The sequence below is a fragment of the Stenella coeruleoalba genome, assembly GCF_951394435.1.
Source record: "Stenella coeruleoalba genome assembly, chromosome: 12".
Lineage (NCBI taxonomy): Eukaryota > Metazoa > Chordata > Mammalia > Artiodactyla > Delphinidae > Stenella > Stenella coeruleoalba.
In genome coordinates, this window is record NC_137158.1 from 70,448,327 (window position 1) to 70,466,610 (window position 18,284).

At 35.7% G+C, this 18,284-nt stretch overlaps 1 protein-coding gene across 14 annotated transcripts in view; it reads left to right on the top strand.

Moving 5' to 3' along the window:
* UTRN (utrophin) overlaps positions 1-18,284 on the top strand; it is a gene marked incomplete at its 5' end in the record, with an annotated part of 496,387 nt that overhangs the window by 434,834 nt on the left and 43,269 nt on the right. For all 14 annotated transcript variants that reach the window (XM_079938689.1, XM_079938693.1, XM_079938692.1 and 11 more), the window contains 4 exons: positions 4,297-4,382; positions 8,590-8,747; positions 10,557-10,723; positions 11,651-11,762. In XM_079938689.1, coding sequence (XP_079794815.1) covers positions 4,297-4,382; positions 8,590-8,747; positions 10,557-10,723; positions 11,651-11,762 — 523 coding nt within the window. The remainder of the gene's footprint in view (positions 1-4,296; positions 4,383-8,589; positions 8,748-10,556; positions 10,724-11,650; positions 11,763-18,284) is intronic.

The window sequence follows — 18,284 nt, forward strand, 5'->3', positions numbered from 1 at the left end:
ATTTTCACTTTCTACCGTCAAATGTGAACACATGAGAAACGCAACACAGAGATATTGTTTCTTATTTTTAGGAAGACAGTATGTTGAAATTTTCCTTTTCAAAGGACAAAAAGCTTTTAGGATTTATCTCCCTTCCATGCCAAAGAAATATAGCAAAGACCATGCTAGGTTAGAACAGTGTCCATTCAGTCGAGTTTTCCACCTTGGAGAGGAATATCATGAATTAACCTAAGGAAAAAGTATAGTTACTCATATGGTGGTAGTCTCAGATGGCCAGAGTTGATTACCTAAATTTCTCTAGCAACTAAGACTTATTCCTTTATCCAAACAAGAGTTATTAACTGTTTTCAAGTCATTAGTTTCCTTTGAGAATCTGATGGAATTTTGATCTACTCCATCCAATGCACCAGGACGTTATGGACCCCTAAGAAGTCTCTGAACCTTGGAAATGGTACCATGATCTAACCCATCCATTCATTCAGTTAATCTGACATTCATCTATTAACCATATATTTTTTACTGCATTACTTTGTGCAGTATTTTTTACTACACTGCTTTGGTTGCAGCCAGACCTGGTATTTTCAGCCCTTGCAATATATTCAGCCAGCTCTTGAAATAATGAGTGATGCACACACAGGAGATCCTAGAATTCTAGAAGCAGAAGGACTTTGAGGATCTTCCATTCTGCCCTCCTCATTTTACTGATTGAGAAACTGACCAAGTGAGATAAGACGGTTTATCCACAGCCACCTACTGCATATTAGTAGTAGATATGGAACTATATTCAGCTTTTTTGATAATCACTTGATTATTCCTACCATACTGCCATATCTAAGAAAGATAGTACTTTATAAATTATATTGTTTACTGTTTCTTTCAGCTTTTAACATGTACCCAACTCCTAATATTCTGAATTGTCTGAAAAAAGAGTCTATTTTCTTCTGTTGTAGAGGACAAGAATCCAAATTTTTGGTTCTGGTTTGCTTTAAAACTTGACAGCTGCTTAACTTTTGTCATCTCAATTTCTCATCTGAAAAATTGAGATAAAAATATCTGCTCTGCTTCACGTACACAAGTGATTGTGAAGGGCAAATGAACTAATATATATATAGAAAGGACTTTATAAACTATGAAGATAAAACTGATTCCATTTATGAGTTCACAACCTCTCTCAGTCCTCATCTTCCTGGGCTAAAAAGTCTTAATTCCACAATCTTCCTTCTAAATTTAGTGGAAATTAAATTTGTTTAATCAAGATTTAAATCAGTAGTCTGGATTTCTTGGTTTAAATATTTTTGTCCCTGCAGAGAATATTAACCTCATTTGATACAGTGTTAAGTCATTTTTCCCACTATTCCAAGGCGGATATAATTTTATTTATAAGGTACCTATCTTTCTGGTTGAATTAATTTCAGGAGTTACTTATGAAAACTATCAGGGAATCAAATACTTAAATATCGTGTTATGTCACTCACAGTAAATTTCATTGACTCCCTGTTACCTTTCAAATTCTGATGTCTTATTTAACGTCAAAGCCCTCTATCCTCTGGCTCCATATAACCTGGACAACTTTATCAACCGTTTACTCTTGATGCAAGTTCTCGCTGTACCTGATGAATCCTGCCTCTGGTGCTCACATCCGCTTCCTCTGTCCCCTTGTCCGGGCTTTTCCTATGATAATCTACTTTCTCCTCGTCAGGACAGTCCAGCTGTGTCGTGCCTTCAGTGTCTGATTTTAGGCTTACCTTCTCTGTCAAATGTTGTGAGACTAATAACTACTCAGACGAACCACCAATCATTAATGACTAGTCAGCTACAATTATCTCGTTTATTTCCATGCGTAAGATTGGTCTAATATTTTCTTATGATTCTCTAGTTGTTTCCTTGTCTCACCTCTCCAGCTAGTCATGGGTAGGAATCATGTCCTAACACTTTTCTCTTGGTCTTGTGGAACATAGAACAATGCTGGGATCACAGTAAGCCTTTATCATCATTGGTGATGCCATGAATGGACGGTTGACATTTTCAGTAGTCTTCCTGATGATGTTCCCTTCTGGTGTTGTCACCAATGACTGGAGATCAGCCTCCAAAACGTACCAGTTTGATCTTTTTTTCCCTTAAGGGATTACTTTGTCCTTAGCCACAGTCATGTACTAGTCTATTTGCACAGCCTTTTGTTATTTTCTTCAAGTCTATTGTCTCATTGTGTACAGAGAATAAAATTTCCTGATTTTTGGAGGGAAGAAAACAGATATAGTCTATTTTCGTGTGATAATTAGGAAACACCTAAAAAATATGAAATAGAAACACACTTCATAGCATGGCTCAGTTTAAGGTTAATTTGGAACTAGTATTTCTATAATTGTGGGAAACTGAAACGAGTATATAAACTTTAGGTTTCTGTTTATAATGGCTATATTTATTTTAAAATTTAAGTATTAGTTATTTTATAGGTCAATTCTGAATGTTGTACACATACATAGCAAGGGTTCAATATGTTTGTTGGGTATGATTTAGTATAGATTATAAACTCTAGGCTATTGAGGGACTTTTTTTTTTTTTTTGCGGTACGCGGGCCTCTCACTGTTGTGGCCTCTCCCGTTGCGGAGCACAGGCTCCGGACGCACAGGCTCAGCGGCCATGGCTCACGGGCCCAGCCGCTCCGCGGCATGTGGGATCTTCCCGGACCGGGGCACGAACCCGCGTCCCCTGCATCGGGAGGCGGACTCCCAACCACTGCGCCACCAGGGAAGCCCTGAGGGACTATTTTGAAAATACATTTTACCAATCTCTAAGCATGTTTTCCTATTTTATTTATTTCATACTTTATATGTCATTGTATGTTTACAGAAACTTGAGTATTTATAATTTGAGAATGAAAGATATCAATTAGTAGTAATAGTAAAAATATCAACGAGCCAGACTTAAATACGGTTTGACAATAAGGATGCTTAAAATTAAAGTTACATGGTACAAATATTTATATGTTTTTAAATAGTATGAATTACTAAATTTTAAGTATTCATGTAATTATGTAAACATTTAGTTATAGGTTTTGAATGTGTTGTACTTGTGTGTATTGAAAACATATCATAAGAAAATTAACAGTAAAAACAAACTGAAAACTGATCCTGTTTATATGAAATAATAAAGATAGAAATCTTTATATCTTGACTTTTTTCTGGACTGTGTTATTTCATAGCAAGGATCATGGATTAATTTTTGTAGCTTCTGCATTTCCCTTTCCCCAGCCCCAGGATCTAGTACAGTGTGACATTTGGTAAACAACTCATTTATTCTTTGATAAAAGACAGAGTAAATATAACTCTATGCTTTTAAAGATAAAATTATTCTTCCAGTCAAATTATAAGTGAAATTGAAATGGTCTCTCATTGGCATAATATGAAGCTATTTTCTAGTGTTAATTAATTAATAAATTTTGTATTTAATTATAATTTGATACTTTCCCAAATAAATATTGCACACCTGTGTATTTAAGATCATTGACTATTATAATTGCAGTAGTAATTTATAGAAACTGCATTGACAGAGATCAAAATCAATGAAGACGAGAAGTTTTTAAGTATTCAACAAGTTATAGCCCTCAACATATAGTTAATTTTCCAGTCAGTTTTCTTACATCTGTTTTTAGATATATCATTATACCTTTCTTGCTGTATTGTCACATGCATATTATATATATCTCTAGCTATTAGTTTGAATCTTGCATTTATAATTATTAACAGATTTTAATTCATAGTGTTTATAAAAATGAAATATTTTAGCTTTATAATTAGCATTTTCATTTTACTTTCTTTTGTTCTTCCAAGTTCATATGTTGTACATAAAGTGACTTCAGGCTGTATATTCTTCCAGACTAAGTCAAATATACTATTAAAATATGTCATGAACTTACGGTATGGGTTTAACATTAATTAATAAAAGTGAAAAGAAAGTTGCATTTTTTTTTTTTTTTGCGTTATGTGGGCCTCTCACTGTCGTGGTCTCTCTCGTTGCGGAGCACAGGCTCCGGACATGCTGGCTCAGCGGCCATGGCTTATGGGCCTAGCCGCTCTGCGGCATGTGGGATCTTCCTGGACCAGGGCACGAACCCGTGTCCCCTGCATCGGCAGGTGGACTCTCAACCACTGCGCCACCAGGGAAGCCCAGAAAGTTGCATTTTTAAGATGCAATTTTTTTTCCATTTAGCCTCAAGGAAATAGATATTCAGAAATAATTAGCATACTGTATACAGTTTTAAATGCATCTAACACACTGAGATTCTTATAATTTCAGGGGTCGGACTGGAAAAATAAGAGTGCAGAGTCTGAAGATTGGGTTGATCTCTCTCTCCAAAGGTCTCTTAGAAGAAAAATACAGATGTATGTAAGACCTTTCTTATACCAATAATGTTTTTAGTAATAATAATGATAATAACAACTTATTAGAGACTTACTTTATATGATTTGCTAGTAATAATAGCTCTTTTTTTTTTAACCTCGATCATACATGTACGAGTCTAGACAAAGGGTGTCAGTGCAAAGTGATGTGAATTTGTGTGAAATGGAAAGCTGATTATAGGATCAAGATGTGAGGTGCATTGATGGAGTAAGAACTGACTGCAGATTGTATCTCATTTAATTCATAATTGCCCCATAATGTAGGCATTGTGATTTCCATTTTCCAGCTGAAAAAAATAATTCTTGGGATAGGTTAGAAATCTAGTCAAGGCTGTAGAGACCGTGAATCGTGGGGCTAGAATTAGATCATAGATATTTCTGACTCTAAAGCCCAAACCTTTTCTATTTCCGTATATTTCCAGTGCTTAAGAAAATCAGCATGGACTAGAACTGTTATAGTCACAGTGAGACAAATAATTATATTTTATAGTATAAGAAAATAAAGTGATATATTTTTTAGTCTCGTTATATTTGTTCTTATTCACCAAATAAATCAGTGGTGACCTTTGAGCTGTCAGTTAATGAAGGGCATCTTGACATTTGAAAAGGGACAGGTTCGGGAGCCAGGGAGACCTGCCTTCGAATCTCAGCTCTACCACTTAGTGGCTGCTGGATGACTCTGGGCAGGTTACACGATTCCACTGAATACCGACAGCTAAGAGGTAGTAATAAGATTCCCATTTCACATTCCAGGGAGCTGAAATTTAGTGAATTTTCTTCAACAAAGAATGAAGCTACTAATTCTTGCTTTGAAAGCAACTAGAGATCATATGTGAAAAATACCTAGAGATAGCAGTTGTTGAATAAATGGTAGCAATTGCTGCTATGTCTCCAAACTCTTAATTACTGTAAATTTTTTTGATTTAATTTTATCCATAAAATGTGAGTAAATTGATCCTGCCATGCATAGCCTCATATGATTCTGTACAGATCTATCCATACCTTCGAGGGAGAGGGAGAGGGATATTTCATGAATAGAGAGATACCAAAACCAGGAAAATATTTGATCCCAGGTCCTATAAATTTTAGGTTCTTCATCTTCTGTGAACATACATACATTTTAAAATACTTTTATTTTCTGGGATGACTGTGAAGCAATTTGTTTTTGAATTCCAGGGCTAGATCGTGGTGGCCTGTTTTTTTTAGATAGTTTGACAAGAATGTCAGCGAAAATGAAACGAAAAGCTGATTGTAGGATCAGAAGGCGAGGTGCCTTGATGGAGTCAGAACCTAGTAAGCCATATGCAGAAAAAAGCTTTGCACAGGCTTCTGCCTGGTGGCACTTTATCTAGAATTTAAATTGTCTTCAGCATTATAATTGTCAAAAGATATAATTTTCAAAGCAAAAAAGTTATTTCTATAATGAGTGGGAAAGAAAAATGTTAATGAAAACATCAGTGTTTCAAATTAGAAAAGGACTTTAAAAAAAATCAACTGTGATTTGGGGTTTTCATGTGTTCCTAAAAGAATTTAGGGTTCTCTGAAAGTAACAGTTATGTTACGGTGCTCAGCTTACTCTGAAAAGAGTGCAAATCCAACCTCAAAGTTTATCATGAATCTTATTAAAATGCAAGGGTGATCTGTTTTTCTAGATCAACGATGCCTCCTGCCTGTGTTTTTCAAGCTGATTATTGGAGTAATCTGAGGCCAGAAGAAAGAGTTACAACATGATGACTATAGTTTTAGAGCAAAAACCAAATTCTATGCAATATACAAAAAAATGTCTTTTATCTACACACATACCTTCACACGTACTTTTGAAGCATATAATTTTTCAAATGAAGAGGTATTTCAGCATACATGTACTCATACACTCGTACTACGGTGGACACTCTTTCTACAAATGTCGGGAAACAATACTCTGTATAATTCCACATTGAACTTTCAGATTATAGCAGGGGAAGCAGAAGCCCTGCAATGAAAATTTCTGATATTTAATTTAATCCATGAAGTATGCCATTTAGAACTTAATTAAATAAGAAATCTTTGAGTTGAAATCTTTAAATCTTTCCTCAGAGTACTGAGACTCTGGAAATATTCTGGGGTTTTGTTTTTCTTTTTACTTTGAGGTCCTTAGCAACTCTGATTCCACTTTTGATTTCCCTAATAGTATCAGAACACTTCCTCATTATTACTTTCTTTGTCGGAATTAATATTCAAGACACTTTGCTCTCCAAACTCAATGGCAGAGGTGCTATTCTGGATCAGTTGGTATCCAGCTGAACGCTGATTTTGCAATGGCTTGTCAGTGTCTTTACCCCGGTGACACCTTCTTTTCTCTTCGTGCCTTTTTGAGAATGTCCCTTGATTAGGTTCTAACAACACGCTGGCCTTCCTGCTGGTAACTCAGTGGCTTCCTTGCCTCATCAGCAACACATTTACAAAGATCCTTTTGAATGGCCTTTTGCATCTCTTCTGTGATTACTTATTGGAACTTGGGTTTTAGATTGGAACATTCCTCTGATCCATCCACACATCATGATACTCCTTTTCGTATCTGACTGTAACATCAACATGTGAACTTTCAGAAGAATTCAGAAATATGTCAGAATGTTAAGGAGTCTTTTCTCTTATGTTTCGTGTGTAGTTTTACGTAAATAGTGGCATAGTAGTATAGCTATCTTCCTCAAAAGAGGAAAGCTGGGCATGCTTGATGTTGCTGAATATGTGCGCTTCTCTCTACAGATTATTATTATTCATATGCATCAACTTTGTATTGACTTAGGAGGCCTCTTCTCAGGAACGGGTTTACAATGAGAATCATAATAAGAATCCTGGATAAATACTTTCTGGCTATGATAGTCTTATTTTTGACAAATGAAAAGAAGCAAGTAGAACTCTAACCATCTTAGAGAACAAATGATAATAAAAATTAAATGTATTTTTATTGAATTTGCTTTCCCAATGTATGCTTATAATTAAAGTCATATTTCATTATAATTACTGTGTCAGTATCACTGAGCTTGGTTTAGTCGTTTGAAAGTTGACAGTGTTAGATCTAGCCTTATTTCCTTAAAAAAAAAGGGAATGATACCTTTTGATCTGATATTCATTTATCAGGTATTGTTTGAAAATGGTTTTTAGGATCCAATAAATATTTACTCCCCATTCTTTTTTTCTTGGAAAACTTCACATGAAAACCATTTAGAATTTGTGTGATTTTGAATTTTTAGAACTTGGAAATTTCTTTCCAAAAAGTATTAGTTTCTATAATGAAGTGAATTGTTTTTACATGAAATTTCTCCCTACTCCAAAAGTAACTTATTTGAATATGTTAGCTTTGTTGCTGGAAATATGGTAATATTTTCATCCTCAAAATACTGCAAGTGATGAAAAGAAGATAAGCCAATTCTAGAAGGAAGAAAAGAGTTTTTATTTTACTGAATCAAAAAACTTTTAAAACATCTTTTTTTAATGAATAGAAAAGCCTAAGAACTGTGTGAAAGTATGCATGAGTTTTCATTAAGTCCTTTACATTTGAATTAATGTATTTTATTACATGAAATGATGTAAAAAAATAATTTTTATCGCTAATAAGGAACGAGAGACTGATTGGGCCTAAAAAAATAACCCCTAAAATTAAAGACACCTCCTTATACTGTTTAATGTTTCTTATGCAAAATAGATTTGAGTATAGAAATCTTTAAAAGAAATTAAAATATATATATTCAATGAATATTGAATTTAGGAGTGAATACAAAAAATTGATAAACAAATCTTTTAAAATTTGCTACTTAAGATACATTCATTCCTTTAACAAGTCATAAAGAAAGCTTCTTTTTAGCTGTCTGTCTTTTTCAATCAGAAGGGAAACCTTATAGAGACCACTGAATGAACCCACATGCATACACTGGACCATTTAAAAAGGAAATTTGTATTTATTGGTCTGTTTATATGTATTTACATACTGCAGTAGATCGTTTTAGGAAACATGTAGTTAACCAGTTCCTGATTACAAATATGCAGAATGTTAAGGTTGTCGGAATTCAGGCGACAACTAATGTAATTCACGTCCCCATAAGTTTTTTTTTAAATCTACGTCGTTCATTCCACATAACCAAAGGTATATTTTACTTAAAATTCCAGAATAGGCAGATGGAGGTTAACCTCTTGCCTCTCCTCCTTGTAGATCTCTTTCAGGAAGTGGCTGGGCCCACAGAAATGTGTGACCAGAGACAGCTTGGCCTGTTACTTCATGATGCCATCCAGATCCCTCGGCAACTGGGGGAAGTAGCAGCTTTTGGGGGCAGTAATATTGAACCCAGTGTTCGCAGCTGCTTCCAACAGGTAAACGTTCATGAAGGATCACTGGTGTATAGAATGTGTGGGGAATGGTATTGAGGATATTCTGAGAAATGGAACAGGGGACTTGGGCTGGAACCAGGTGGTGGAAGACGCTGGTACCATCCCAGTAAGTTTTATTTTATTTCTTAAGGCACATTTGATTCAAGGAACAGCAGCCACCTCAAGGAGACTTACTGTTCCTCAAGGGTTAAAACCTCAAATCTTTAACATGTGCCATTAGATTGCTATGATTTGGCCCTACTTTTGCCGCAGCCTCATCTTGTACCACTGGTCCCCTTGAGCTTTCCAGCCGTGCTGTTCCTTCATTCCGGCCCTAGTGCCTTTGGACATGTGCCCTCTGTTTAGAATGTTCTTTCTTACCCTCCACCCACAAACTCCCTTGACATTGCTAATCCTTATTCATTCTTTAGATCTTCCCTTAAATCTCACATCTGCTGAAAATCCTTCACTGACTCCTTCAGATGAGGTTATGTGTCCCTACTATATTCACCTGAATCTCCTCTGCCTTCTTATCATGCTCATTAAAATTGATAATAAAAACATACTGAATTATATAATTACTTGTTTAGTGGTTTTTTTCTTTTATATAAACCTAAGCTCCATGAACAAGGGCTGTTTCTTTCTTTTTACTATTGTATCCCTATGTACAGTGCCTTGGACATCATAGCTACTTAATAGATGTTTGCTAAATAAATGAATAAAAATGCCCTGATCTCCTTGTAGGCAAGATTTTTTTTAAATGTAAATTAAAGATGTTATTGAAATTGTACTCTTTTCTTTGAGAACATATGTACAAAAGGAGAATGATGTACACAAGTTTTATACTGATCTAAGTTACTGATATTAAACTGGAAAAGCACGTTAGTCTCTTTTTTGATGCTTACCGTATAGAAAAGCATTTTAGAAATGCTTCTACCGATGTTATAAGTATGCATAAAGTACAAGCCTACAGATATTTTGCCAAGGCATGTCTAGTGATTTATCATTGCTGAGGAGAAAAATGCTCACACACACCATCTCTTTAAGAAGAATTGATGTTATGGTTTATTACATTTTATAATGGCCCTTTTTCTTGTTTTAGAGATACAAAAAATACCAAGTGAAAATTCTAAATATGATTCTCATATATTCTGGTTCATAGAATGACCTTGACAACAGCAGGAGAAGGACATTGGTATGAATTTAACTTTGCACAAGTGAAAATTACTTAGTATTAAGATTTAAAGAGAGACCAAGACATTTCATACAATTTATCGTTGATACATTTGGAAATCCTGCAAAGTATATTCATCGTAATGTGCTCCTGCTAGGATGTAACAGGACTGGAGCAGGACAAAGAGATAACAGTTTTTATTGGCATTTATAATGGCCTTCAAGTTTAGGAAGTTATCAGTGAGTCTTTTTTTTTTTTTTTTTTTTTTAGTGAGTCTTTACTTTCTCAAATGTTTACTGTTTTAGATGAATGAGTTTTATAGTTTTAAAATATCTATGTGAAGAGTACCTAGAGCTGTGTGGGTTTTGGTTTTGTTTTTTAAATCTAAGTCTATTAAGGTATTGGCATTTTTTTTCTTCTTCGTAATGACAATTTCTTCTTTTTCTCTTTTTAAATTTTAGAATTTTTTTTTCCTTGAAGAACCTTAAATATTTAGTGATTTAACTGACCTAGAAAGAGTTATATAAACTCTGTTTTTACTTTTATACAGATTTTCAGAAGATTTTGAAGCAACAACACCTGTTGCAATTTAAATGAAGACATTTTCTTCACTTTTAACATTTTTGTTTCTTCACCAGAATAACAACAAGCCAGAGATAAGTGTGAAAGAGTTTGTAGACTGGATGCATCTGGAACCACAGTCCATGGTTTGGCTGCCAGTTCTACATCGAGTGGCAGCAGCTGAGACTGCAAAACATCAGGCCAAATGCAACATCTGTAAAGAATGTCCAATTGTTGGATTCAGGTAGGCTGATTTACTACCAGTGGTGGTAGGAGGCTATTTTCTCTTCTGTTTGTATAGTTTCAGTGTATGCCCATCATTCCTTCCCACTTGCACCCATTTGGGGGTTTGCCTCCTGAAGAAATGGGATGCTTTTAGCATATTCAGTCCATTTGAAAGTGGCATTCCCTCAAAAAGCCAATACGTGAAGCTTATTTTATTATTGTTATTTATACTGTTTTGCTCCAGAATCAGAGATCTTTCTGAGTTTCTATTTACATAGGTTACAGAAGTGTTCATGCATAATAATTGCATGACTCATTATACATATATGACCCTGATGGAATTTGGTGATTTTCTAAGACTTTGGGGTCAAACTTGGTAAGCAGGAGTTTAGCATTTAAATACTAACTGAGAAGTAATCAAATGACTTCATGTTTCTTCGGCCAAGTTTGGCGTGAAGTACATTAACCCGACTTTCACACAAGAAGCCTTTGTCAGGGAATTTTGAAACTCATTTTTTATTGATGGTATAAGTGATATTTTAAATTTTGACGTCAAAATTTAAATTTTGATGTCAAGCTAATAAACATAACTTTTTTCTTCTTTCATTTTGCATTCACATTCAAACATTACAGAAAATCTTCTAACATGGACATTTGTCTTCTCATTATGTTGAAACAGATGAAAACATGTTTTAGAGACTTCAACTACAAAAATTTGCTTTTTTTCTCACTTGGAAGATGGTTTCCTTAATTTCCTTTGTGAAATTTAAGATTCTATTTGTTCTAATTTGGAGCTAAAATACTAAATAAGCAAATTCCACATTTGTAGCCAATATAACTTTTATTTTGATGGTGATTTGGAATAATGAAATTCCTTACCACAAGTGAGTGTTTTGGACTATATAATAGGCTTTCAAGCCAATGAATTTTCCTTTCTTCTCTCTAGGTATAGAAGCCTAAAGCATTTTAACTATGATGTCTGCCAGAGTTGCTTTTTTTCGGGTCGAACAGCAAAAGGTCACAAATTACATTACCCAATGGTGGAATATTGTATACCTGTGAGTACTGAGCCAGTGTTTGTTTATTTGGTTTTGCTTTAACATATTGCTTTTGAATTAGCTAGTGTCTAAAAGTATTCAGTTTATTTAGACTTAACTTTATTTGGAAAAAAATCCCTTTCAAGATCACTTAACCATATATTTTTTGTTGCTTTGTTTTCTTTTAAGCAAATACATTATGTTGAATTTGTTAGCACAGAACAACTATACTTTTTTCAGAAAAATTAATTTATTAAATTTTATTTACATCTGTGTTTTAATATTAAACGTAGCATTCTTGGTAGCAAACTCTTGTGGTACGTGGGCCTCTCACTGTCGTGGCCTCTCCCGTTGCGGAGCACAGGCTCCAGACGCGCAGGCTCAGCGGCCGTGGCTCACGGGCCCAGCCGCTCCGCGGCATGTGGGATCTTCCCGGACCGGGGCACGAACCCACGTCCCCTGCATCGGCAGGCGGACGCTTAACCACTGCGCCACCAGGGAAGCCCCAAATCCCACTTTTTCACAAAAACAGCTTAACTCTTACTTTGTGTGTGAAATCTTCCCAAATTCTTCTAGCTTCCCCTCACCAAAACACATCATTTTGTGGCCTCTAACAGTAGCCCCTACTTTACCAGTTAGTATTTGATTCCGTGTTATCTTGTATTGTTTTCTGTGTTGGTGTTTTTGCCTCCTCAACTATCTTTTTAATTCCTTGGGACAAGGATGACTCATACTTTTCTTACTATGCTTAGTTAATTCTGGTACATAATGTGCTCATATCTGACATTATAAATACTATTTATAGAATATTAAAGCTGGAAAGAATCTAAGAAATTAACTCATCCTTATTTTTTTTTAAAAAGACTAAGTCTTAGAGAAGGTAAGGATTTGTTCAAAGTTAGTGGCTTGGATTTAGCGGTTTAACTCCATTTGGGGAATTTTCTGTATGCTTGCTGGAATATTATATTTGTTGAGTACCTGTTATATACCAGGCATTTTGCTGGGGACTAGAGATACAGGAAACATATAATGAAAGAGAAAAAGAGGTCTTTATGTGGACAGATTCAACAGGACTATATATTTTTTTTGAAGAATAAGTAAGCTTATGGAGCAAGATAATATTTAAATTTTTTTCTTGTTACCTGTGCACTGTATGTTTGAATTCTGGGATTAACATTTATTCTAAAAATAGTTACATTTTATATTAAAGATATTCAAATTTTAAGTTTCTTTTTTATTGGAATAAGAGTTTATGATCATTTAATTTCACAGTGAAAATTACCATAATTGGATCTTTTTTAAGTCTATATTCTCTGTTTTAAATAACCAAATTTAATTCAAATTAGAAGCGTTTTTATATGGTAGGGCATAAAGTAGATAGTTCTTTAAATTAGAGAGGGAGGGTGATGAATTTCACATATGACTTATAAGAGTTCATGCAATTGCTGACAGTGAGAGAGAGCTGGATAAGGTTAAATATGAATGAAAAGGGAATGCTACTGGGGGGAGGCATGAGTCACCAAGAGGTGAGTAAATTGACTGCTCCATTGCCACAAGAGTGCAGCTGAGGTTGGTTGGCAAGGATTTGCAGTCCGTGACTCCATCATTGCTTAATGGCTTTGAAATTAAAAGATGGCAGGTACGATTGAAGGCCACGGGCTTCACGATTCAAAGGTGTTAATGGTACTGGGATTTATTTGGGCTATCCTCATGTTGAAGAAACCAAAGGGGGTTGAGGGGCTAGAGATCAAGATGATGGGGGCAAGAATTAGGAGTAAGAGGCAGAAGGTTTGAGTTAGTGAAAGTTTTTTCCAAGTTAAAGATTTGGGATTGAAAGATGTTTTGAGATGTTAAGATGATGAAAGATGTTATGATGAAGCCTGATGTGTGGGCAGACCCCAGTATGTGATAGAAGTGGGACATAGGAGGTTTTGGAGATGAGATGGTGTTTAGAAGATCATCAGTTTGTCTTTAGAAGTGACAGATGATAGCGGCGTCTGGCCAAGTGCTGTCAAAGGGGAACAGATAGGCATATCGATTTTAGTAGATGTTAAAGCTGAGGCTAAGGGGGAAATAGTGTAAACCTCCTTTATTCTTGGCCTTTGATTTTACAGCCCATGATGGAGAGGATTGTAGGGGAGATAGTGTTATCATGGGAGCAACAGTACTCATCTCGTTCATAACTGCAATATGAAATTGCAGTTATGAACAACATGTAGGGGAATGTGTTCATAAGTAGACACAGAGTCATGCTAACAGCTAACAGGAAAGAAAAGTAATTAGAGGCTGTATGCATCTGCTGAGGGGCAGTGGCCCAATACATGTAGGAAAAGTGGGGAAGTGGGGAAAGTCAATAGAGAGAATACTTACCCATTGGTAAATATAGCTATCAGGAACTGAAGCATTAGCCCAGATAAGAAGATGGTTTGAGAGTCATGTTAGCTCAGGTAGAAGGGATGAGATATTTGTAAAATTTTATTGCTAGAAAGGTCAGCAACGTCAGCTACTCCCAGCATTCAAATTGTTAGGGATGGAGTCATTGCAAAATTCTCTGCTTATGAACTGAGTTTGGACAGGACTAGTTTGTTCTGAGAGTTTCGTTGAGATTTTGGTGAGAAGAGAGGAGGACGGGAAAAGCTTATTAAAAGTTAACAACACTTAAAACAGTTTGTATTGCAGTTTTGCAGTTTTTAAACAAGTGCATGTTACTTTTTTTTTTTTTTTTTTTTGCGGTATGCGGGCCTCTCACTGCTGTGGCCTCTTCCGTTGTGGAGCACAGGCTCCGGACGCGCAGGCTCAGCGGCCATGGCTCACGGGCCCAGCCGCTCCGCGGCATGTGGGATCCTCCCGGACCGGGGCACGAAGCCGTGCGCCCTGCATCGGCAGGCGGACCCCCAACCACTGTGCCACCAGGGAAGCCCGCATGTTACTTTTAAAGTATCAGGTTCAAGTATCTTCTTGTCAATATTGGTTAATATATAGGGATATAAAACAAAATTTCAACTTCTGGGAAATTAAATGCATAAACATTCACATTATAGGGGTCCCAGAAGGAGAAGAGAGAGAGAAAGGACCCAAGAAAATACTTGAAGAGATTATAGTCGAAAACTTCCTTAACATGGGAAAGGAAATAGCCATCCAAGTCCAGGAAACACAGAGAGTCCCAGGCAGGATAAATCCAAGGAGAAATACGCCAAGACACATATTAATCAAACTATCAAAAATTAAATACAAAGAAAAAATATTAAAAGCAATAAGGGAAAAACAACAAATAACATACAAGAGAATCCCCATAAGGTTAACAGCTGATCTTTCAGCAGAAACTCTGCAAGCCAGAAGGGAGTGGCAAGACATATTTAAAATGATGAAACGGAAAAACCTACAACCAAGATTACTCTACCCAGCAAGGATCTCACTGAGATTCAATGGAGAAATTAAAACCTTTAGAGACAAGCAAAAGCTAAGAGGATTCAGCACCACCAAACCAGCTTTACAAATGCTAAAGGAACTTCCCTAGGCAGGAAACACAAGAGAAGGAAAAGACCTACAATAACAAACCCAAAACAATTAAGAAAATGGTAATAGGAACATACATATTGGTATGTTCCTAAATGTAAATGGATTAAATGCTCCATCCAAAAGACACAGGCTTGCTGAATGGATACAAAAACAACACCCATATATATGCTGTCTACAAGAGCCCCACTTCAGACCTAGGGACACATACAGACTGAAAGTGAGGGGATGGAAAAAGATATTCCATGCAAATGGAAATCAAAAGAAAGCTGGAGTAGCAATACTCATATCAGATAAAATAGACTTTAAAATAAAGAATGTTACAAGAGACAAGGAAGGACACTACATAATGATCAAGGGATCAATCCAAGAAGAAGATATAACAATTATAAATATATATGCACCCAACATAGGAGCACCTCAATACATAAGGCAACTGCTAACAGCTATAAAAGAGAAAATCGACAGTAACACAATAATAGTGGGAGACTTTAACACCTCAGTTACACCAATGGACAGATCATCCAGACAGGAAATTAATAAGGAAACACAAACTTTAAATGACACAATAGACCAGATAGATTTAATTGATATTTGTAGGGCATTCCATCCTAAAACAGGAGATTACACTTTCTTCTCAAGTGCACGTGGAACACTCTCCAGGATAGATCACACCTTGGGTCACAAATCAAGCCTCAGTAAATTTAAGAAAATTGAAATCATATCAAGCATCTTTTCTGACCACAACATGAGATTAGAAATCAATTACAAGGGAAAAAAAGTAAAAAACATAAACACATGGAGGCTAAACAATACGTTACTAAATAACCAAGAGATCACTGAAGAAATCAAAAAGGAAATCAGAAAATACCTACAGACAAATGACAACAGAAACACGATAATCCAAAACCTATGGGATGCAGCAAAAGCAGTTTTAGGAGGGAGGTTTATAGCAATACAATCCTCCCTCAAGAAGCAAGAAAAATCTCAAACAATCTAACCTTACACCTAAAGGAACTAGAGAAAGAAGAATAAACAAAACCCATAGTAGAAGGAAAGAAATCATAAAGATCAGAGCAGAAATAAATGAAACAGAAACAAAGAAAACAATAGCAAAGAGCAATAAAACTAAAATTAAAAATGAAAAAGGAGAAGTTACAATGGATACCGCAGAAATACAAAGCATCATAAGAGACTACTACAAGCAACTCTGTGCCAAAAAAATGGACAACCTGGAAGAAATGGACAAATTCTTAGAAAGGTATAACCTTCCAAGACTGAACCAGGAAGAAATAGAAAATATGAACAGACCAATCACAAGTAATGAAATTGAAACTGATTAAATATCTTCCAACAAACAAGAGTCCAGGACCAGATGGCTTCACAGTTGAATTCTATCAAACATTTAGAGAAGAGCTAACACCCATCCTTCTCAAACTCTTCCCAAAAATTGCAGAGGAAGGAACACTCCCAAACTCATTCTACGAGGCTACAATCACCCTGATACAGAACCAAAGATACTGCAAAAAAGGAAAATTACAGACCAATATCACTAATGAATATAGATGCAAAAATCCTCAAGAAAATATTAGCAAACACATTGAAAGGATCATACACCATGATCAAGTGGGATTTATCCCAGGGATGCAAGGATTCTTGAATATATACAAGTCAATCAATGTGATACACCATATTAACAAATTAAAGAATAAAAACCATATGATCATCTCAATAGATGCAGAAAAGTCTTTTGACAAAATTCAACACTGACTTATGATAAAAACTCTCCAGAAAGTGGGCATAGAGGGAACCTACCTCAACATAATAAAGGCCATATATGACAAACCACAGCAAACAACATTCTCAGTGGTGAAAAACTGAAAGCATTTCCTCTAAGATCAGGAACACAACAAGGGTGTCCACTCTCACCACTATTATTCAACATAGTTTTGGAAGTCCTAGCCACAGCAATAAGAGAAGGAAAAGAGATAAAAGGAATACAGATTGGAAAAGAAGAAGTAAAACTCACTGTTTGTGGATGACATGATACTATACATAGATAATCCTAAAGATGCCACCAGAAAACTACTAGAGCTAATCAGTGAATTTGGTAAAGTTGCAGGATACAGAGTTAATGCACAGAAATCTCTTGCATTCCTCTAGACTAACAACGATAGATCAGAAGGAGAAATTAAGGAAACAATCCCATTCACCACGGCAACAAAAAGAATAAAATACCTAGGAATAAACCTACCTAAGGAGGTAAAAGACCAGAAAACTATAAGACACGGTTGAAAGAAATCAAAGACGACACAAACAGATGGGGGGATATACCATGCTCTTGGATTGGAACAATCAATATTGTGAAAATGGCTATACTACCCAAAGCAATCTACAGATTCAATGCAATCCCTATCAAATTACCAAAGGCATTTTTTACAGAACTAGAACAAAAAATCTTAAAATTTGTATGGAGACACAAAAGACCCCGAATAGCCAAAACAATCTTGAGGGAAAAAAATGGAGCTGGAGGAGTCAAACTCCCTTACTTCAGACTATACTACAAAGCTACAATAATCAAGACAATATGGTACTGGCACAAACACAGAAATATAGATCAATGGAACAGGATAGAAAGCCCAGAGATAAACCCACACACCTATGGTCAACTAATCTATGACAAAGGAGGAGAGGATATTTGGAGAAAAGACAGTCTCTTCAATAAGTGGTGCTGGGAAAACTGGGCAGCTACATGTAAAAGAATGAAATTAGAACACTCCCTACACCATACACAAAAGTAAACTCAAAATGTATTAAAGACCTAAATGTAAGGCCAGACACTATAAAACTCTTAGAGGAAAACATAGGAAGAACACTCTGTGACATAAGTCACAGCAAGATCTTTTCTGAGCCACCTCCTAGAGTAATGGAAATAAAAACAAAAATAAACAAATGAGACCTAATGAAACTTAAAAGCTTTTGCACAACAGAGGAAACTATAAACAAGATGAAAATACAACCCTGAGA